This window comes from Haplochromis burtoni, unplaced genomic scaffold, assembly GCF_018398535.1.
Source record: "Haplochromis burtoni strain Fernald_Lab_line unplaced genomic scaffold, NCSU_Asbu1 Contig_6, whole genome shotgun sequence".
Classification (NCBI taxonomy): domain Eukaryota; kingdom Metazoa; phylum Chordata; class Actinopteri; order Cichliformes; family Cichlidae; genus Haplochromis; species Haplochromis burtoni.
The window spans coordinates 945,709-969,027 of NW_024582367.1; the positions used below are offsets into that span (position 1 = coordinate 945,709).

Consider the following 23,319-nt stretch of genomic DNA (forward strand, 5'->3'; position numbering starts at 1 on the left):
TGTTTATTTTATTTTCACTTACTGAATACGGGACAGACTTGACTGGGGGAAAGAAGGGGAGAAAGAAAGAGGGAAAGAGAAACAGCTGAGAAGAGGGACGGGGGAGAAGGGCAAAAAACAAAAACCAACAGAACGGGCAGAGAAAAAAAATGCATATATCAATCACCTGGATCACCTGCTGAGAAAGAAAAAAGAAAACAAGCAGAAGAGAACAAGAGTAATAGAATAAACAACATCACAATGATATATGGGAATATGACAGTAAATACTAAATATTAAACATTATTGTGCAGCACATAAGATCAACAGAACACAGTGTGCTTTGAGGTAGGAGCCAAAAAGGGTGTAGTTTGTGGGTGTGATCACCCGTGTGTACACCTGTGAGCATGGACGCGCTTTTTTTTTTTAAAAGGTTCCTTCATGTAATGATCTGCTAGAGGGTGTGGGGGGGCCACAGCCCCGTCCTCCAGGGCATGAAGCAGGTATGGAGGAGATCAAAACTCCAGACATCCAGAGGCCCCCAGAACACAAGAGACCAAGGAAGACCAACAGAGGGGCAGCCGCGCCACTGTCCCAGAAAGAGCTGAGGAGAGTCCCAGATGAGGGCTCACTCAGCAGCCGCGGAGCAGAAGCCAGGGGGAGTTGCAGTGACGCGCCCGTGAGCTCCGCCGGCAGCCAGCCGCGCCTGAGTGACCGAGCCCCAGGCCGAGAGGCCGGGGGCACCCCACCTCCGAAGTGGCCCGAGCGAGCCCCAGGCTCCAGGCCCCGATAAGCGGCCGCCAAGGAGTGAGCCGGTGTGTACCTGGACGCCCATCCCCGGACACAAAGAACCACCAACGCACCGATGTCTGAGGGGTCCGCCACTGGCAGGGGAAGTGGTGGAGGGGGAGATAGGCCTCCAACCTTGGAGGGCCTGAGATGTCCCCAGAGAGGTGGCGTCTGATACCCAACCTGACATATAGACACAGACATACAGGCACACACAGACACAAACATCCATTCCCACCCTCATGCTCTCATATGCACTTACTCCACACAACCAACGTGGAGACAGACTAAAGAGACGACTGTACACACATCACACTCCCCAAGCGTACTCTAAGCCCCGTCTAGGTACCCTTGCCCCTGGAGGGGGGAACTGCACCCAGACCCAGGTGGTGTTACCCTTTTCCCTGCGGTGGGGAGAGCAGACCGCCCCGACTCCGCAGCAGCAGGGAGGCCCCACACTCCAGACCGCAGTCGGACGGCCAACTCCTCCTCCTAGCCCCCCCGCTCCAGCAGGTCGCAGAGAATGGGGGTGAGAGAAGACTCCAAACCTCCCTCCACCCGCTCATTGTAGTGTTGATGCATGTGTGTTCTAAGGTGCATTTAAAACCCAGGAGGGCATGGAGCTACCTGCCAGAGAGCAGCAGGTAAGCGCATGGTCCCTCCTGCTAGCCTCAAGTCTCGAATTGTCAGACATGTCTTAGAAGGGTGATGTGTACACAGCCTGTGTGTACAAGGCTGGCACGCACGCGCAGTGTGCGTGCGTGCTACACAGACCTGCATGGTACGTATGTAATTGGAGTTGCAGCGTGTAATCGTGCACCAGCCATATGTATGTGTATGAAGAAATGTGAATGTCAAGTTTGGATAAAATTGAGGCAGAGGCAGCCAGAAGGGGACGGGGGGGGGGCCTCCTCTGCACCCTGGTGACATACCCCTACTCCAAGGTCCTGCATGTGTGGGTGGTTGTGGTGGAGCGGGAAGAGGGAGGCAGCTGGAGATGGGGAGGGAAGGAAGGGAGGGGCAAGTGACCCCTCCCTGGGGCCAGCTCCCCCGCTGACCCCAGTAGGCACCCCCATACTCCGCGACCCGCCAGGGAAAGGGGGCCCAGGCCCATCCAGACCGGGGCCCAGCGCAGCAGCGCCTCCCGGCCCCACAGAGCCCGGACAGTCCACCCAACCCCACCACAGAGAAAACTGCACCCACCCCACCATCCACTCTTCTTCCAGACTACATAAGACAATAAACACCCAGGCTGAGATCTTCCTCCACCTCTCCTGTATCTCCCCCTCCTGCGAGAGAGCCTGAGGAGAGGAAAGCTCCTGCAAGATGTGACAATCTCCCCACCAGTTGAAGAGCCCCCCAGGTGGCTCGAGCACCGGCGGCACCCTGCTCCAGGGCTGGGCCCCCATGCACCCACCCGCCCACAACCCCGGCAACACACCAACCAGGACCCAAGCCCCCGAGGCCCGGCCCGGGCCCCAGCCCAGAGACGGAGCGCCCCCAGAACCTCACGCCCATCCCGGACCCACCCAGGGGCAGCCAGGCTACCAGGTCAGTAACCCACGTCCGTCAGCACAGACCCTCCCCTAGCCCCGCTGCACGCAGCCGCGAGGAAACAGTCACCTGAGAGCAACAGAGCCCCTAACCGGACATGACCGCTACCCCGGGTTGAGCCCCCCAAGGAAGATGCCTCCGGGGAACCCCCCGACGCCCTAAGCCTGTCCCTACCCCCACACCAATCACAACAGTGAAGGCGGGACCAAACTATGACCCCCCACCCCCACTAGGTGATGGAGCTGATCAAAGGAGCCCAGAGCTTCTATAGGAAGTGATATTGATTCATCTGTTTTAGAAAGCATTCTGTATATTTTGGATAGTAATTTGGGGGTTTTAAGAGTAAGAAATTGAGCCACGCTTGGTGGTGTTTGTAGTTCAACTTGACCCGGTTTAAATTTCTTTTTTACTATGGATTTAATTTAAGATCTTTGCTTCCTGCTAAATCAAAGTTAAAATCCTGCCCATTGTATAATCAGGACCCATCTCCTCTTTACCACCTCATAGTACCGCATCATCCTAATAAAGAGCTAGTTGTTGTTCCTATAGGATTTAAAAGTAGACTGGGAGGCAGAGCCTTCAGTTTTCAGGCCCCTCTTCTGTGGAACCAGCTCCCAGTTTAGATTCAGGAGACAGACACTATCTCTACTTTCAAGATTAGGCTTCAAACTTTCCTTTTTGCTAAAGCATGTATTCAGGCGACCCTGAATCCTCCCTTATTAATGCTACAATAGGTGTAGGCTGCTGGGGGATTCCCATGATGCACTGAGTGTTTCTCTTCAGTCACTTTCCCCCTCATTATGTGTCTTTACACCTCTCTGCATTTAATCATTAGTTATCATTAATCTCTGGCTCTCTTCCACAGCATGTCTTTGTCATGCTTTCCTCCTCTCACCCCAATCAGTCGTGGCAGACGGCCGCCCCTCATCGTTTTCTCTGTATCATTGTAGGATCTTTACTTCACGATACAAAGCGCCTTGAGGCAACTGTTGTGATTTGGTGCTACAGAATTAAAACTTAATTGAATTAAAACTTGCAACTAGTGAGTGATTCCAAGCGATTTCCATCTTTTATAAATGTTGTCACTGTTGTCTGATTTTCAGAGTTTTCTCTCTATTACTGGCCGATCTGTAGCTCACGATAAACAGCGCCTTGAGGCGACTGTTATTGTGATTTAAAGCTGTATAAATAAAACTGAATTGAAATCAAATTGAACTGCTTCTGAGACATATTATGGTATTACTGAAGAAAGCATCCCAATCCCTTATTAAATCAACTCTGAGTATCTGGTTTACACATAAGTAATTCTTCCATTTGAATCATAAATAAAATCTCCTCAGTGTGCAAAGGTGGGAGGAGAGGTAGACGTCCAAGTTGAGTTTGTATTAAGGTCTGATTGGGTTCACCTGCCCCTTATTTTGCTTCTCTGCTTAGTGTGTATTTAGTATGCGTCTTCCCTGTTGTTGGATTTTCTTTTCTTTTTCAGTAACTTCCTGTTTATGGTCTAACCTGCAACACTTTTTATGACTTTTTAAAAAATAATTCCTTATTTTCAGTCCCTTTCCTTTTGCTGTCTTGTCCTACTAAGAACTTATAAAACCAACTAAATAAAAACTATTTTTCCATTTTCTAAGTTCACATTAAATATAAAACAGTGGAGGACACTGTTAAACTTGTAGGATCCAGGCTCACAACACAATGAGCTTCAAAGAGATTTGGAATTGCTTGTTAATATTCAGGATAGAGACATGAGTACACAGGTCAAAGCAGCAGGAACAGAGGCCAACTGGAACTTCATGAATATTAATTAAAGGACAATAAGACTCATAAATATTAATCTGCATGTCTGCATAACATGAAAATGGACAAACACAGTATTTTGGCAGTGTTAGCACCTGAACTGTGACCTGTAACTACAGTACGGTACGTGGGGAGATTTCATGATTATCAGTGTTTGTATGAAACATTTGATTGTAAAGTCATGTTAGTGAGTGTTTACACCATCACACGCTGGCTTTTCTAGAAAAGTACATTAGCAGTAGTAATAAATATTACAGGGAATTTATCTATTGTATTTCATGGCACTAAAATAAATTTTAAAAATCTGGCTTCTGGACCCTCAGCCACAAAATATTTGCAATTACAGTGACGCAATTATGATGATAGGAAGCTTTAAAAACAAAGTGTTTCAGCTTCATTTAGATTCACGTCTCAGCACTTTTCCTTTTGCAAAACAAATAAGTGTAAAAATGAATTTGTATGGGACCACTTTCAGAGGGAGATTACTTCAGCTAATCCAGTCTCATCCTGTAAACAAAGATGTGTGTTAATGTCTCGCTGGGCTACAGCAGAGGTGAAGCAACAGTGCTGGAAAGTGCAGCTAAGCCTGGCAGGTGTTTGAAACCTTTTTCCTTTGAATTTGTTGCAGTTTAAAGTTAAAAGCACCGACAGACACAGAGCTGCTCACCAGCGGAGCGGTGGGGTATCATTTGCATATAGCAGTAAAATTAAAAAGCTATTATCTTAACTAAGTGGTTAATTTCATTAACCAGTCATCGGTACAGATGTTCGACTAAAGCATCCAAATCAGTTCCAATACAAAGATCAGCATGAACGTTCCCTCAGTTGTTGTAATACAGTTTATCCAGAAATTCATGAAAAAGAGGATTTATGACATTTAGCAGTTAGAAGTCAGCAGAAAGTCACGGTAGGTCACTAATTAACATCTGAAAATGATACCGCATGCTCTGAATTCATTCTAAAAAGAAACTCAAAGGTAAAGCACGACGATGGACGTAATCAACGATGTAAAAATAAACACCAGCGCTGTGTGGAGGATTGGTGACAAGGAAATAGACTGATCTTCATTTAGCAATTTTCTATTCTTCATGACTAAAGGAGCTTGGAAAGAAAAGCACCTGGACTTCTTTAGAAGCTTCTTCACTTCTAAGAGCAACTGGTGGAGAATCCCAGGTTTTTATGCCCTATTGAAAGTGTCCCTTAGAGGGTCGTGGACCGACTATGGATCCTCTGCCTAATCACACGATTAGTTTATCACAGATTAACCTACCACACATCTCTTTGGACTGTGCGAGGTAATCGCAGAAAACATGCAAACTCCACACAAGAGCTCGGGAGAGCAGATTCAAACAAATAGCTTTTGTGCTGCGAGACAATGGTGCCAACAGTTCCTCAGTGCAAGTTGGAACATAGCATGTTTGACATATAATAATTTTCTATGTGGCATAAAGCTACAGAGATATGGTCGGGCTAATATAAACAGATTATCAGAGGGAAGATGTAGGATGAGGGTTAAACTTATCAATAACAGGTTAATGTTCCTGGTGGGCAGCAACAAACGGCAGGAAGACGAAATAAACATCAAACTTCAGCTGAGAGAATGTCTGACAACAGTTATTAATATGCTCATCCATGGTTTGGATGACTTTCTATGAATGAGTCTTGATGCTAAGCTTAATGTCCACACTAAAATCTTAGCCAGCCCAAGAGTGATTCCAGACTGGTGTGCACTGTGTGATTAAAATACCTTAAAGGTGCACTGCACATGAATAGTGCTACTAGAAAGATGGACAGAAAGACAGCTGGAAACTTCTGGGGGTCTCATTTCATGTTGATAAAATATAAACAGCGCACTAAAGAAATGAGAGCCTCATCCAACGCAGGACATGACTGCAAACGAGGTCAAAACATCATCACTTAACAAGCAAACAGGATCGAGGGATCAAAGACTGAAACACAGAGACGTAACACAAAAGGTGAAAGGTCGAGGAGTTAAACACTCCAGGGGTTAGGGAAGGGCTTCCTGATCAGTAATGGCAGATGTAGTTTATGTCCTCTAGTCTCGTTAACTGAGAGGATTTTAAAGCGTCGAACATTCAAAGAACAAACAAAACATCCCAGATTTGGTCATGACAGCATTTACTTTTTAGCTCAGTGAGTGTCTCTCCCAGCATCCTCAGCTCTTTGCTCTTCTGCTCCACGTCCTGCTCCGTCACGAGCCCGTGATTCACGGACGAGTTCCTCTGGAGCTCCTCCACAGACTTCTCCAGGTCGCTGTGAAGGACAGAAATTTGTAAATGTCTTTTATTTTGAAAATGTAACTGTTCACACCTGAATTCACAGTGGATGCCCTGCAAATTTTAAAACTGAGTGTAAGACTTTATTCATGTACTACTACTCATCTACTACTGGCTTCCAAAACATTTACAAAATAGTCCCAAAATTGTGCTTGTTGTCAGCACCATCGTTTAGCAGATGAATGCAAAAAGTTTTTTTTTTGGTTTGATTTTGATGTGAAGCTTAAACCAGGAAATAATGAAACTTCAGCTAAACATACCAGGAAACACTGTCTACACTTTGCGTAAACAACTGGAAACATCATGAATCGTTCACCTCACCAAACCAACCGAGACCACCTGACTGTTTGCTGTGCTTCTTACTTAAGATCAAACTCACTGCAGCTGTTGGATGAGCAGCTCCTCCTGGTTTAGGTACTTGAGCCTCTCCTCCTCCACTAGGAGGCGCTGTCTCTGAAGCGGGTCCTCCTGGGTGCGCATGGCATCCAGCATCATGAGGCTCAGTTCAGACTCCGTCTGTCTCAGCAGGGCGAGCACCGAGTCCTGGTTCTCCAGCTGGGAAACAGAGTCACAGCTTAAAACTTGAACTGGTTTCCATTCACACTATTGCATGAGTGCACGTACCCAAATATTCAAACTGCATTTGTGAGTTTATGAGGTAAATGTACTGAAGTTAAAACTTACTCTCCTGAGGGAACAAACAACATCTGGTGTGTTGGTCTGTTTGCAAAAAGAGCTCCTACTCTGTTAGAGGAAAACTCCCCAATAATCCTTTATCTTAATCGAGGGACTCTAACAGCACTGCAAGCTGCACATATTACATATCCCCCTTTGAGGCTCCCGCACATAGATAAAACCCTCTTAACTCAATGGTTACACGGCTCTTTTAAATAAAGTGCAATAATATGAAACATGGATCAAAAAGCCAAACTAGTTCTTAAAGGATTCTATAAGTTCTACATTTTAAACAATATATAATAATAAATGATGAAAATAAATGTATATTATTCTCCTAATCTTTGTGAACTCGTTTCACTTTAGTTCTTTTCTAAAAAATCTGCTTTTCCTCTGCTGCTGGCGCAGAGCCGAGGAGACCCACCAACAGTGAAACAGAGAGCAAAGGAGGGAAGCAGGTGATCAACGCTATTCAATGTATTGTACAGTGGGGCATTAATATTAATATTTGGTCCAAGCTTGCACAACCTTGCTGACAAAAAATATGACATCACGGGAGGGGAAAAGTGTGGGTGACACGCTAGTTTGCATATTTGAAAATAGTTTTCAGTCAAAATTGTCTGTTTACAAACCTGCATGTTGCGTAGCTGTGACAGCTGTTTGCGCAGGGCGTTGGTGTTCTGCTGCAGGCTTTGTAGGTGGAGCTGCATCTGCAGGCGGGACACCGTCACAGGCTGGTTGGGCCCCGAGGGTGGAGGAGGCATCAGGGCCAGAGGAGCAGATGGTGTCAAAGCTGCCCGGCAGAAAGTGATATTCATTTCAGGGAACTCATTCATTCCTTGTATTGGGATCCTTTAGAGCACATTTAGAGCTGATAGAAAATTGTCCCAGAGCACTGTTACCAAATCAGAGGCTTCAAATGAAATCTGCATTTTGAGAAACATCTGCTGGTTGACTGCATGAATACAGAATATACTGGATGTTTGCACATTTGAAAACAGAAATCCAGGACAAGTTCTATCTGTGCTGCAGGTCAGAGGTGGATATTACAGTCTTATGTAGACTCAACAGTGATAAACAGCATGGGGAGGCTTCGGGGACAAACAGGATCGGGAGTGAAAAACAGCAGTTCCACTTAATCCGAGAGTCTCGTTATAGAGGCGTCTCCCAGACAGCCACAAAGTGTGAGTGTTTCTAAATGAGAAAATCCTCTTGAATGGCGATGAGTGCTACGTTCTGACACACGCATCATGCAGAACAAGACAAAGGAAAGTAACTGGAAGACAGTCAGTTAGTAACAGAGGAGGGGGTGTAAGAGTTGCATTTCAAGGCTTCTTTTAAAACTAATTACAGCTGTCCACACCAAGGAGGAAGACTGTAACACCCCAATGCTGACACCTGTATAGGTGAGGAAATGGTTCTGTGTATAACTGATTATGGGCACAGTTGCTGCAGCTCTCCCGGTCAACCAGAATTCAGCACAGCCTTCATCTTTCTGTAAGCTTTTAACTGCCAGCACAGAGTCCACAGATAAGAGCTCAAGCAAATCGAACCATTACTGACTAACTTTTATCATTCAGTGAGACACGCAGATAAAAATCTGACAGGAGAAAAAAGGAGCAGCTGGAGTGAATGGGAGAAGTTAAAATATAAAAATCACAACTAAAACGACTCTTCAGAAGAGTCTAATTCAAGTCGCAAGGGACTCAGAACATCCAGACTTATCTGTAATTTGCGATGAAATAAGATATGAATTGAAATTGCAAAATATCATCTTTTTGGATCCTTAATAGGAAAAAAGGAGGCTAAAACTGAACACTTTATGTGAAGAAATCAATGTTTCTAAAGATGTTTCCGCGTTTCCCACAAGCAGCTAATTTTCTGACGCACAAACGTTCAAACATCAAACTCTTTTGATCGCCTGCAAATTCATCCTTAGTTGAAAAGCTGAAGGGAAACTTTGACAAAGCAAAGAGTTTGTCATGTCCAATTTAATGCAACTCAGCGATTTCTCACTCAAAAACACAGGAAAGTATGGAGGACCAAAACTGCCAAAATTACAATGCAATAAAGAAAAAAAATGGCTCAAGTTTAAAAATGTGCATAATGTAAGGAATAATCCACTAAAGAAATTTTTTTTATTGTAGTTGATATGTTATACTCACACACACATATTGTTTTTCCTATTTGATTCTGTTTTTTAAATATACATTTTATTTTTTTATAGACAGTTTTACAAATCATTTAATTATAATTTTCCAGATGTATTCCCTGACTTCTTTCTTCATCTCTATTTCCATGCAACATTTGAGTACAGCTGTCATTTGAAAAAGTGTCATGAGGTTGAATTTGGATCCATCTGTTGTCTGATGGTAGAATGGATGACAGGAATTAAAATATTCTCTGAGCCAATCATCATATCATCAGATAATTCAAAAGTCTGCCAGTGACAACTTAGTGAGCAAGCGAGCTAAGGTTAGTCAGCTACTGCAACGAGTAATATGTCTGGATTATCATATAAATAGTATTTTAGGCGTGAGTGTAAAATTATGATTGACAACAGAAACGTATTCGATTGATGGAGTGCAGCCCAAAGTCTTCTAAGAAAACCCTCCTTATGCCATTACGGCACCGCGAAGTGGCTCCCATGACGGTGCATTCAGAGACGCTGCACTTCATGTCTTACTTATAGTGTGTTAAAGTGTCTTATTAACCTGAAGAAGTCTGGCTATTCTCGTATGACCACTACCATCAACAAAGCATTTTCTGAGAGAAGACACCTTATTCTGCCAGCTCAATAGATATTCTTTCTTCAGACATGCTTGGCATGGGCAGTCCGAGTTAAATTCATCAGTGAACTGATAGTCAGGTATAAAAGTCTCCTGAGGTTATGAAGAGCAAATAAAAAGGTGAACTAGCGAAAAAACATGTTATGCAAATGCAAATAAAACAGAAATATCACATATTTTAAATGTGTTTCTGTGTATTTAATGACATTTTTTATTAAGCCAGTTTTATTTATTTGTTTATTTAATCATTTCTAATTTTGGCAGTTTAGGCCCTCCATAGGAGGGGAAAGTGAAGGACACAAGGTGTCAGAGAGGCAGATCCTTCAAAATGACATGTATACATGTACTAGGAACTCATGGGAATCCAGATAAAAACAGGAAAGGGGTGAGACGGGGAGTACCAGACACTTCAGGAACACATACAGTAGCTACCTTTCTTTTTTATAGTTCGTCCAGCTAAAACAAGAAGCATGGGCACCAGTTACAGAGCAGCAAAAGCCAGCGTGTACAGTACAGTACAGTATGAGGAAGCTTGCAGAATCAGCCATTACAATCACATATGAGGCTCCTTAAGAATTATGCAGAGAAAATGAAATAGCAGCAGCTCTGTGTGAGGAAAAAGAGCTAATTTATGTGGCTATCAAACAGGCAGCAGTGTGAAGCAGTGACAGGCAGTGATAGGAAATACTTTGTCTCCTTTTCTTTCTTTTTTTTTGGTAGTGAGCACTTACTGTCAGTTCCTGAGCAGTCACTGGCTGACTCAATCTTCTCCCTGGAAGAGGCAAGTGTTAAAGTACTTACAGCCAGAACACACTATCGACTGAGCTACTGAGAAGCTATTGATATATGGTGGAAAATGTGTGAATGTAGTGTGCGTGCTGCTGTAGTCGGGATTTTTTCCCTCGCTCCTTCACTATTCCCTACATGATCTACCGTAGTGGGAAGATCGCTGTTTAACATAAATTTACATTTTTTCTTCCTCAGCTGAAGCAAAACACATATGAATTTTAAAGCTTTTTCCACATCATAACAACCAGAAAAAAGGCGGAAAACCAACAGAGATGATAAGGCCTGCAGTTATTTATTAAATATATGCATTTATTAAAAGGTTTCCCTGGTTTTTGGATGTTAAAATGAACACCCACAAGAGTGACTCAAAAGAAATGTGGGAGGTTCAGGACACAGGAATCCTGGCTGCTACAAACTAAAAGCATCAGTAGGGCTTCTCGCCTTTAAGGTTCCAGCCAGCAGCTTCATTTTCTATAATATGACATTGCAATAAAGTGCACAACACAGAATCAAAAACAGTTTCTCTTCAGTTTCATAAACAGTACTTGGATTGTAACCTGCCCTTCTTCTATTTTCCCACAGTGTTTAAATTTGTCTTATGTTTTAATGATGTTGGGGTACAGCAAATCTGAGGCTTCCCGGGGCTTCCAAATGCTATCCTGCTGAGTCTCTAATGCCTCCCAGAAACACACACACACACCAAGAAACACATAACCAAAAAACAGCATCTGTCAGCATGTCTCTGGCTCCAGTAATACCAAATATATCCATCCATCCAATCTCATCTGTTAATACAAAATCCCTGAAAGACAAATTAAAGGACTTAATTAGGGATGCTCGGCTCCAACATTTGGATCGAATATCAACACGATCCTACTCAGAGAGCTCGAGTGGGTATCGGTGGCCCCGGGGTGAACTGAATTAACTTCATCAGCACATCAGCAGTGCGCTGGCTGCTACAGCAGGGAGGAAGCTCACGGCAAAAGGTCAGCAGTTTGGAGGTGTTTAATGTTGGTGACAAACAGCTTTTCTCTGGATCTTTGCAAAAGTTTTTGACTTCACCACAAACTCTGGTCAAACAACTCGACATAACCAAAACATGCAATGATAAGTCTTTCCCTGTTTCTCTCGCAGCTTGGCCTGGTACTTAGAAAGTGCTGCACTTTTGCATGCACACACAGCACTTTGCCTTAAATTGTTGTTATCAGTCATGGGCACACTGACTGATGCATGACTGGAGTTTAGGAAGTATTGAGCTCTCTAGTGGGCTTTTTTTAATCCTGAATGTTTAACACAAGACCCCTGAAGAATGGAGGGGAAGTGTACTGGTACTGGAACTGACTTTCAGGAGCGGCAGAGAAGTATGTCAGGCTGGTGTAGGAAATGTATGAGGACAGCAACACAAAGGTGAGGAGTGTAGTTGAAGCGACACGGATTCAAAGTGGGGATGGGATTACATCAGGGATCAGCTGTTTGCTGTGGTGATGGACAGGCTGATCAATGAGGTCATGCAGGAGTCTCTGTGTACTATGATGTTTGCAGACATTTTTATCAGGTGGAAGAAAGCTTGGAGAGGTGGAGGTATGCTCTGGAGAGAAGAAGAATGAACGTCAGTAGAAGTAGAATAAAATCATGCGTGTGACTGAGAGCGAGACAGGTGTAACAATGAAACTATAAATATCAGAGGTTGTGAAGGTAGATGAGTTTAAAAAGCTGGGGTCAAACATCCAAAGCAAGTGCAAAAGAGAGGTGAAGAAGAGAGTGCAGGCGGGGAGGAGTGGGTGGAGGTGATTGTCAAGGGTGAGCTCAGGTTGAGCAGTTTGGAGACAAAATTAGAGAGCAATGGCTGAGATGGTTTGGACATGTGCAGAGGAGGGATAGTGAATATATTGGACAAAGAACGCTGAAGATGGAGCTGCCAGGCAGGAGGAGAAGAGGCCTGAAAGGAGGTTCATGGGTGTGATGAAGAAGGACATGCAGAGGTTTGGTGTAGCAGAGGAGGATGATAGAGATCTGCTGTGGTGAGCCCTAAAGGGAGTACCCGAATGAAGAATTCAAAGTTTTCCCCAGGACACTTCAACATGCTGATAGGAAGAGCCAAGACTCAAACCCCTGACCCTCTGATGAAGAAGCATCCTGACATTCCCTCTCAGCCACAGCCTGCCGTGTAAAGCCTGTTAAAAAAGCCTTTATCACACTAACAATATGTTTCTGTTCACTTGATTAATATCTTACGAACTTCGATCACATAAAACTTTAAGCCTGAATGCTAAAGCTGCACGCTGCAAATCTCCCAGCAGTCTACAAATGTTGTAAATGTGATATTTTCTAACACATTATCAACTGAACTGAATTCTTATCAGACTTTTTATGGATGTGGGTAGGTCGTACTTCATGTACTTTTCTGTATTTCCAAGTTTTCAGGGCAGTGTGTAAGGAATGGATCTGTAAATGGGCTTTGGATTAGTTCAAAAGAAGTGTAAGAACAAATCGTACACTAGGTAACAACTACAAAATGGATTTGTTCGCTTCAGACAAACGTGTGTCTGTGTTTGTGTGTATATATGAAGTGTTTTCACAGGATTTCTATGCGTGTTTGTTGCGTGTGTGTGTGTGTGTGTGTCTTACGGGCTTTCTGCCTCAGGCGCTTTGCTCAGTACTCTCTGCAGCAGCCCGGTCAGGCTGGCTATCTGCTTCTCCATCGCCTCCATACGCTCCCTGGATTCAAAGATGCACAGAAATGGTGGCTAACAGATGTTTCACACACATTTTACATGAAACATAACTTAAAAGGTTTCTCAGTTTTTAGTCCTCATTTAAAATGTAAAGTCAAGTGTAATTACTTTTGAGTTTTTTGTGTTATGAAATCAATGAAATTACCTCCTCACATAAAAATAAATCTACTTTTGCTTAAACAGCAGCTATCAGGACTGAAAAAGCAAATAAGTGTCGCATGCCAATGGCACATGAAGCTGGCTCCAAAGTGAATCATTTGCCACAGACTCTCGTGCTAAATGCTACAAAAATGGTTCTGGTCTCTAAGCATAGTTTGCTACATTATAACAACTGCAATATGGATGCATTGTTTTAGCATGCCCTTTTGTATTTTAAGACTTGAAATTAGAGGCGTGGCCACTTTGAGCAACACTTGTGTCGTCACTGGGAGCTCTACACTAAACCAGAACATTTAAGAAGTGTGTGCTTTCATTTTGTGAAGTAAATCCAATTCTAGTACTTCATTAGTTTATAAACTATCACTAAATGGCAGATATAGGTCTCTCTGCATTGCACTCGTACAGTTAAAGATGCAGCTTGCTAGCCAAGCTAGCTGATGTTAGCAAATAAAATTATATCACCATCAAACTCTCATCACTTCAAAACAAACAAACAAACATGGCAGTGGGCAATATGCCACAGTTGAGGCTTTAGAACAAAACTAAATATCTGCATCCATTTTTTTTAAAAACACATTGCCACCACTACATAACTATGATAGTAGCATAATTTTTTTAATCATATTTTTAATATTGATCAGTTCTGCTAAACTGTACAAATTTTATAGTACTTAAGATTGGTCATAACTGTTGTATACGATTTGTCTTCATATATATCTAATTTCTTGCTTGTGCGCTTGCTTAAAACTGTACATAAGCAGATATCCCTGAAGTCCTCATCTTTGCCTGTGATTCACCTGCCATCTCACGTGTTTCTCTATGTAAGCTTCTCAGGATCACTAATCTCTACCATAAGAATAAAGCAGCTGGGGAGTGATTCATAAATTTGCACATCTACCAGTGATAAACAGTACTGACAATCTCATATTAGAAGAGATGCAAGATCACCAAGCTCTGAGCACAAACTGGTTGTTGGTAAGGTGCGAGTAATTTTTAGTTTTAATGGCAAAATTATCAAAATCACTCATGAAGTCTGTTAACATTACCATAGGAAAACAAAGTAGACATCCTCCACACATACACATATGAATTGCCAGCAATTAATAAAAAATGATAAGTACCTGGTTTCTGTCTCATTCCCCAGCAGAGGTGAGCCGAAGCTTCCAGGTCCACCTCCATCCCCTCCGGCACCAGCCAACAGGCACAGCTGCTCTGAGGTGAGACCCAGTCCTGGTCCCTGACCCCGGGCTTTGGGACTTTCCCCAAACACCGAAGAGGTCACAGAGTCTCTTCGCAAACTCTGTCTCCCTGGAGAACCCCGATTGGGCATGGTTGCTCCATAGGAATCTCTCATGTCAGGTATCTTCTGCGGGGAGGAGGGTGGAGGCACCCGCAACCCCATGGCCAACAGAGACGCAGCATAGGCATCGTTATAAAGAGGTCCTCCAGGCCTGTAGAGAGCGCTGTTTTCCATCAGTTCTCCTTGTAGTGCAGCTGCTGAATAGGAGGTGAGTGAACGCACTGATGCAGCACCTCCACCACCCCCACCTCCACCACGGCGGTATAAGGAGCCGTATGGGTCGGCTCTTGCTGGCAAAGGAGAGTGAGGACCCCCTGCGAGGCTAAGCCGACTTGGATCTGGACCCAGAGTGTAGGGGTCTGCGTAAATCCCGCCCCCACCACGATCATCCCCCCTCAGCAGCACCATGCTTCTGGATCCCCCCATTTCATCGTCGGGCTTCACGTCCCTGCGCTCAAGTATGGCACTGGAGGAGGCGCAGAAGGCCGGCTGGGGGTGGTGGGGCTGGTGGGGCTGGTGGAGCTGGGGCTGCTGGTGGGGAGAGGAGTGGTGGGACTGGGAGTGAGGGTGAGGCAGGGAGTGGGTGTGGTGGTGTGGCCCGGCATAGGACGAAGGCCTTCCGCCACTGTAAAGTAGACGAGCACGGGAAGGTGAGCCTTGGGGAGGGGAAGCAGAGGAAGATGAATGCTGGGAAGACATCGGTGGATTGCTCAGGCGGCGGTTGGGTGGAGAGTCCTGGGGTGCATACACCATCTCCCTCTACAAACAAAGAACATAACTGTTATTCCTGGATACATGGCACATGTCCATCGAGTACAGATCAGTACAGGGTGCTGAAAAGTTTGCCCACAAGTCAAAAGTATAATTTGGGAAGAACATTGTGGGCTTTGTTGAGCATCTATTCTTTACACTCTCATGAAAATTCAAAGGCGTGTGGGAGTTTTTGCCAACAAGTCCACAAGTGGTTGTTAAACTTGCAGAAGGCTTTTGACTGTGTGGAACCTTGGGGAATCCTTTTGGGGGTGCTTTAGGACCACTGCAAGTAAATTTACTAGTCGACTCACTCTCACCTATTGCCATGAATTGAAAGTAGTCTCTAAAAGACTAAGATTAATGATATAAGTGGTGGAAATGACCTTCCTCCAAACGAGATCTAGAATTACAGAGACAGGGTGAGGAGGTCAGCAACTCGAGAGGGGTTTAGAGTAGACCTGCTGCTTTTTTTGCATCAAAAGGAGTCATTTGAGGTTATTCACATATCTGACTAGAAGGCCTCCTTGAGGCATATCTAACTAAAAGGAGACCCCAGGGCAGACCCAGGATATACTAGAGACAATTATGTCAGTTGGTTTGCCTGAGAATGATTCAGCATCCCCCCAGATGAGCTGGAGGCAAGAAGGTCGGTCTGGGCATCTTTATTTAGACCGCTGCCTCAGTGAATCAGACCTGGATAACATTACAGTGGCAAAAATAAAGGTCAACTCTTTTGGCCTGTGTAAATCATAGCGACTCCACTGTTTTTGTTCACAGTAAATTTTGCTAAACAAGTCAGCAACTGTGCTTTTAGATCATTAGCAAAATCACTGACTACTAAGATGTGTCCATAATATAGGCAATGTACATTAAGTGTTTGGATAGGGCTAAGAGGGATTTGTCACGCAGCTGAACCAAATGATCTATATTCATTTTTGTTCAAGCCACATGGGAGGCTCGCCAATGTTGACTCACCAACTAAAGAAAATGGTTTATTGATAAATGACATTATGAGATTGAAGCCATTTATCCATTCTTACCCAGTGAAAGGGAAGAGATACCACGTCACATGTTGGGAGTCTGCATGAGTGAGGTGGTGCATAGAGAGAACTCAGAGACGTGGTGTTACTGAACATGAACAGGCAAAATAGTCACAAACTCTTTGGTGGAAGTTGCTGCAATCTTACAGGTTGTTGGACAGATTGTGAGTCTGTTAACAGACTGAATCAGTGCTTTACTGATTTTATGTCCTTTCCCCATCTTATCTCTAGTCCACACTTCCAATCCCACAACAGCTGTCATGGGCCTGGAAGTGAGGTTTAAATAGAAAGTGAAACTGAGGATGGTGTCCGTCATCTAGCTGAATATCATTATAGTTACAGTATTAATAATTCGATGGAGCTCTGAGGTCTGAAACGACTTGTTCAAATCCAATAACGAGATTCTTTAGAAATATCATTAAAGTAACAGTTTAAAATTTAAAGTTATACTAAAAGTGCGATTTGTGGAGGAAAAAGGAATTTGATGTTGAGCCGGGGAGATTAAAAATTTTCACATTCATGAATAATGAAACGCAGCAACCATAATGGACCTACAGGCCATGAAGAGTGCTATTATATTTATTATTTATTGCTTCTGTTAGGGTAACTTCATATAATAATCATGAATTCAAACTAAACAAGTTTAGAACCTAAACTTGACTCCTGACTCTCTAATGAGATTAATCAGTTCATTCACAAAATATTCTTAATCTCGTGTTTTGCGCTTGTACACAGTGGATTCAATCAAAGACAACACAGAAGATTAAATGTTATTTAGCTGCTGCAGGCCAATCAAATCATGTTATAAAAGCATCCAGAGAAAGCGAGCTAGTTGTTGTGGAGTTCAGCATTAAAATGAAGAAGACTTGATGATTATAGCACGTCATCACACTGTTATTATATAAAAGACATTACATATTCTGCAGCATGTCACCTCTCTTTTATCCACATCTCTCCAAATCTCTGGACGGGAAAAGGAGGTAACCTCTTGTCTGCAATTCAGAAGTTTTTGAGGCAGTTTTCAAGCTAAAGAGATTTATTGATGGCAGGTATTAGGGTAGATTTGGAAAAGGATCACACACTGTATATGGTTTTATCTGCCCCATCAGAAGAGCAGCGACTGAACGTCCAAGTCTGATTTCACTGGTGGCATTAATCACTTTGGGGAAGGGATACATTTTGTTCTCACTGTGGTTGAACACAGTTAAGGAGAGGCAGAGATTTCACAATGATACTAGAATGCTTTACCCATAACGTCTGTCAGTTTTTGACTTTTCAGAAATTCAACAATCAGCTTGACAACTAGCTATTTCTTTTAAAAAAGGGCAACTTACTGTAACAGCCAGTAGTTCATAGATGCCACTTCCTGATTGACAGGAAGGACTCTAAATTGCCCCTCTGAGTGCAGTTTAAGTTGCACTTGATGCTTTATTGACAGGCTGTGCATGAAGGGATAATCTTTTGGCATCAGACCCACATGTCAGATTGAAAGACAAAACAAAGCGGGGAGCGGAGGGTGTGAGTAAAAGCCGTGCTTTGAAGGCGACCAGACAGAAGAGTAATAGATACGGCAAAGAAGCACAAAAGAAGACGACGCTGTAATTGCTTGTGACGCACAGAGCTATCTCTCCTGGAGATGATGCAAATTGAAAAGCCAATATTTCCACATAATAACCCTCGGGTCTTTTCTAACAACACCCAGTGGACAGCCTCGCAGCACTCTGGGGCCATCATCTTCCATCTTGTATCTTAGCAACAGCCTCGTATCGACACCATCCTTTAAGTGCGCCGAAGACATGCAGACATTTCATTCCACCCCCTAAAGTCGCAAGACGCCTATCGCAGGTGCGCTCCTGAAAGCTTCATCCCACTGTGCCATTCAAAACTGCCCGTTCTCCCGCTGTGGGAAATCTACCAATCAATCTCCTCTTCATTCTGTCCTCCAGTCACACAGGCCGGCTTCAGTAATCCTCGTCATGCTTTTGTGGCCTGCAATCAGGGAGTGATCTTTGGCTATGCTGGCAAGAGTTCAATAAGCTCACACATACACACACACGTCCTCGTCCTCACCTTGACAATGCACCTCACACACATCCAGCTCAAGGTAAGCCTGCTGGTTTGATAAGACTGTAAAACGCTACGAAGATTTCAGAGCTGAAGACGGGGAACAATCCCTTGGGAACAGCTGACCTCCAGCGCATTAGCGGGCAGCTGCAAATCACGCACACAGGCAGACAGTAAACCAATCGCATGCACACACGCAAACAAAAAGCCCCAGGATGTTTCATAGACAGCAAACTGAAACACCGAAATGTGTCAGAAAACACGCCGCTGCCGACGGCACTCGCCTCACTTCAGCTGTTAAATACGTAGATTCGTTTTTCACAGCATGTGCGCTGCATATGTCTGCCTTCCTGTAATGTAATTTATCTAGTTCATCATTTGCTTTATCCTATAAAAGGAGCGTTCTCTAACACTTTAAATTGCAGATCCTCATTTCCATAATCACACTGTAATTAGGAGGCAACAAAATGCATTCGGGGTTTTGTGCTGAAAATGCCAACGTTGCGAAAAGTGAATGACATGCAAAGGTTTGCTTTGCTCCTGCTGTAACAAAATGCATGAAGCATTAGTAATCATGCTAATGAAGCAGATGCCACATTTATGTTGCCAGAAACTGATTGATGTGTTAAAATAAATCCCACTGTGGCTGCTGGACAGGAGGATGTGATTTACAGGCGGCTGATCATCAGCTCAAATAAAGATAGGTTGATAAGTATATTTTAATACACCAGTAGTTTTATAGCACAATGAAAACTGAGACCTCTCTGAGAAACCGAGGGACACTTTGGTTAATGACTTGTGATTGACCAGTCATTAACACAAACCCTAACCAAGCATCGGCCTCCTTTATTACTCAAACATTGATCAAAATTTACAAAATGAACTTCATATTTCATTACTGAATCTCAGTCTTTGTCCTGTCTTCCTCCCCTCGCTTTACCTTTCAAACCTGTAAGGTATGTTCATCTTTTATACTCTGGAAGATCTAAAAATGAGTCAAAATGAATCGCTCCAAAGAGATATCTGTGCATAGATGTTCATTATCTTTGGATAAAGGACAAGATTATTAGCATTATGCTTTCAATTTCTAGTCTAACGGCTATTAATAGTGTTTAGTGTAAAAAAAAAAAGGCTATTGTTTGGGAAGATTTTAGCTTTTTAAATCCATTAAACTTGTGGACACAACAGGAAGTGTCCCCCCAGATAACTGCTGGCCACCCAGAAAGCCTTGAAAGAAAGCTTCAAGAGGCCAAGCCAGCAGACTAGATGATGGGTTCCCAGACTGATCCCCTCAGAATCCCAGAAATCCCTAAATCTTGAAATGTTAACAGTTCTGACTGAATGATTGACTGACTACTGGGGAGATTTTTCCCATGTTTCCCAAAGCAGAACTTGTATTAATATTGTTATTATTTGTTTCCTAGATGTGTTTAGCTTGAAATACACTGCATTCATTTGCTCTCCTGTGGAAGCAATGCCATATTTAATCTGGCTGTAATGGTAGTTTGGCTCTCTGGTCTATTTGAACAGCACTAGCTTGCGTGTGCATATGGTGAGTCGGTGGGAACGGTTTTCATTTGAAGTTAGGGAAATAATACCTCAGCTTCAGTAATTAAAAGACTGCATCCACGAGTCAGTCCTCAGACGAACTGGAGTACGAGTGTCATCTCAGGGAAGTGTTTCTGCAGTTTTGCAGTCTGCTGGCATGCAGCCCACTCAGAACGGGAGATGTGAAAGACTGGCGCTCGTCCAGGCTCAGTGTTGGGGAAAAGTCACATGACTCACTCTCGACGAGTGAATGAAACTAACTTAAGCCTGAACACATTGTGTAATGCAAACTAGCAGAGAGATATAAAATCAGTGTTTCATGGGAGATTGATGTGGGCGTGAGGGTATATGAATAAGAGTTTTCAAAGGGAATTATGAAACATTATTTATGACGGGACTGCACAGAGTGTGAGTCTGCAATGAAGAAAAGGGATCATCTTCTGCCCTTACTTTGCATTTTGGTAAAACACTTAAACAGAGAACTGATTATTAAAGTAGGATACTGTATTTCTAAAGACGTTTAAAGGCAAATTTCCAAACTCCATATTTCTTTTGGTTTAGGGCTTTGTTCAACCTCCTGGTCTACTGGTGTTTTGCAATTTTAAATAGCAGAAATATTCTCTACCGATGAATGTTTATCATATTTCTAACCCTAAAGGGAAGCAGAAAATCCAGCATTAAAAATCTCCTCATCTAAATGAACAATAAATAATAAAAGTACTGGCAGCCACATGGTAGAAACACTTATGCTATCCGCTATCAACTTCAAAATTTTACAACACCTCGCCAGACCCAAAGTGATCCAAGATTTTTAGTAGGTATACCGATGATATGAATATGAAACTCTGATGCCTCCTCGTTCTTGAGTTATCGCCTTCACAAACTTGGGTGTCCACGCTGCCCACCCGGCCTCTCACCTGGCGGCTTAAAAACAGCTGAGGAGTAAAAAACTTGGCAAAGTTTATTCTTTTAGTTCTGTAGACACACGCTGTCCTCACGGCCAGAGAGAAGGAGAAAAATGGGAGAAGCTGTTCATGAATGCACCTGTAGCGTTTAACCCTCTTTCTCTGTGTTTTGAACACCAAGGCTTATTTGTCTCTTTCCTCCAGGCGTTTGTGTGCACGCAGACTCACACTTACCCGCAGGTCTCCGTTTGCCAGGTGTGGGTTGTGATGTCCAGGGTAGGTGCTGTAGATGGGCTCTTTGCAGTAAATCTTAATTACGCAGCGGTCCTGAACGTCCCGTGGGTCCTCCAGCTCATAGAAGACATTACGGGTCTCATCTTTAATCAACAGAGCCGTGCTGGGAGACCTGAATATCAATAGTTGTCAACGCACACACAAAAAAAGACGCAAACACTGATAAACAGTCCATGCAAAGACAATTTCAGCATCTGTTACCCACTAATATGATACAGTGATGTACGTTCACTTGGAGAGTGGGAGGAGGATTTCTAACTGCATGAGGTGCTCGTAATGAGAGAATCAGCTGGAAGCGGACTGATATTAGGTTAATCAGAAATCTAATGTTCAGTGTTTAAAGGTAAAAAAGTGCTGTGGATAACTAACATGGGAGATTCTAGAGAGAAACGAAAATTTAGAACTTAATGAAAATGATTATTGATGTTTTTGACCCAGTTCTTTGTCCTGAACGCACACGTGTTCAAAAACATATTGCAGCTAAGATTAAATGAATGGGCAGCTTATTGGTGTTGGTCAGCAGTGCAACTTTCAAACCAAAGACACCACATGAGATTTTTATTTATATGTATTTGCTGCAACCAAGACCAAGACAAGAGTTGATAAAAAAAATAGGCTGAATTTATCAAACTTAGTGGCTTAACATGAAAAATAGAAGAATCCTTTAGATTTTGGTGCAGAATCGCATCGTTTTATTTAAGTAATTCTGCAAAATGTGTGGATGGACACAAGATTAACACAAGGACCGTTGACTTTTTACAGTCTGCTCACTTTCCACCATCACATCAAAACCCATTAGAGATGGCTTATGGTAGCCAAACCGTTTCCTTTCTGGTTAAAGAACATAGCGATAAAAGAGCAGCACGACAAGCTAATGATGGTCACGGTTTTCAAATATTCAAACAGTTATTAAATCATATATAAAAACTAAATATTCTCTGTGATCATTTCTGGTCTTAAAATACATATTTTCACATTTTTTTAGTAGAACTTCACCATCAAAAGTTATTAAAATGAAAATAGATCAAAAATAAGGTTGATTTAAATCTAGCTGATAAAGCTACATATCTCATTTTTACCAAAAATATGATTATATATGATGAGTTCAATTCTGGGGTTGTTCTCTGGTTACATGGAGAGAAATTAGTAGTCAGCATTAGCAAGCTAAGCTAACCAAAAACATTAAATTGAGGGTTGTTTTAGACATTTTTGGAAATGAAATGTGGCATTTAAAGGATATTTAAAGAAAAATATAAGTCATCGTCATTTTCAGTGCCCTCTCCCGCTTTTATTCCCCATCTGTTTAAAGAAATGAATTTTCATGTGTGGCTGGTTGAGGATGGAGCTGAAATGAATCACCGACAGCCTCTGACCTTGAGATTGATTTATAAAACAGGCCATAAATGAAGTGTAAATATCACACTGCAGGAAGATTGTAAAAGATCTAAACAGATCGATAAACATGCAGACGTGTTAATATCCTGCGTTCGTGGCTGTCGACCTACCTGAGCATGGCCATGGTGAGCCTTTGGGGGAACATGTGCACGATGAGGGCCCTCAGAGTGTCCAGGCTGGTCAGCTCGTGGGTCAGGTGAACCCTGCGAGTCTCCTCCCCAAGCTGGAGGAACAAGATCCCTGCATTTATGGATGGGGAGGAGCAATGGGGGAGATTCACAGTGGTAGATGGGGGTGGGGTGAAGTTTGGAGTCGGTGATGAAGGCAGAGAGCGTACGAACAATTTTCACCTTAAAGTTTTCAACAGTGTAGAAGCAGCTAATAATCATCCATTTTATCTGAAAGCACACTGCTTGGCATAATCCCTCCGTTTGCGCTGCTCTTACCGTCTATA

At 43.2% G+C, this 23,319-nt stretch overlaps 1 protein-coding gene across 9 annotated transcripts in view; it reads right to left on the minus strand.

Annotated features, from left to right (window-relative positions):
* zgc:114120 (SRC kinase signaling inhibitor 1) overlaps nt 1–23,319 on the minus strand; it is a 146,322-nt gene that overhangs the window by 25,411 nt on the left and 97,592 nt on the right. For 7 of the 9 annotated variants that reach the window (XM_042223196.1, XM_042223195.1, XM_042223205.1 and 4 more), the window contains 10 exons: nt 22,976–23,105; nt 21,411–21,582; nt 14,688–15,625; nt 13,301–13,390; nt 10,615–10,655; nt 10,316–10,339; nt 7,727–7,887; nt 6,799–6,974; nt 6,266–6,396; nt 167–178 (listed from right to left, as the gene is read on the minus strand). In XM_042223196.1, coding sequence (XP_042079130.1) covers nt 167–178; nt 6,266–6,396; nt 6,799–6,974; nt 7,727–7,887; nt 10,316–10,339; nt 10,615–10,655; nt 13,301–13,390; nt 14,688–15,625; nt 21,411–21,582; nt 22,976–23,105 — 1,875 coding nt within the window. The remainder of the gene's footprint in view (nt 1–166; nt 179–6,265; nt 6,397–6,798; nt 6,975–7,726; nt 7,888–10,315; nt 10,340–10,614; nt 10,656–13,300; nt 13,391–14,687; nt 15,626–21,410; nt 21,583–22,975; nt 23,106–23,319) is intronic. The other 2 variants (XM_042223203.1, XM_042223200.1) reach the window with 2 other exon arrangements.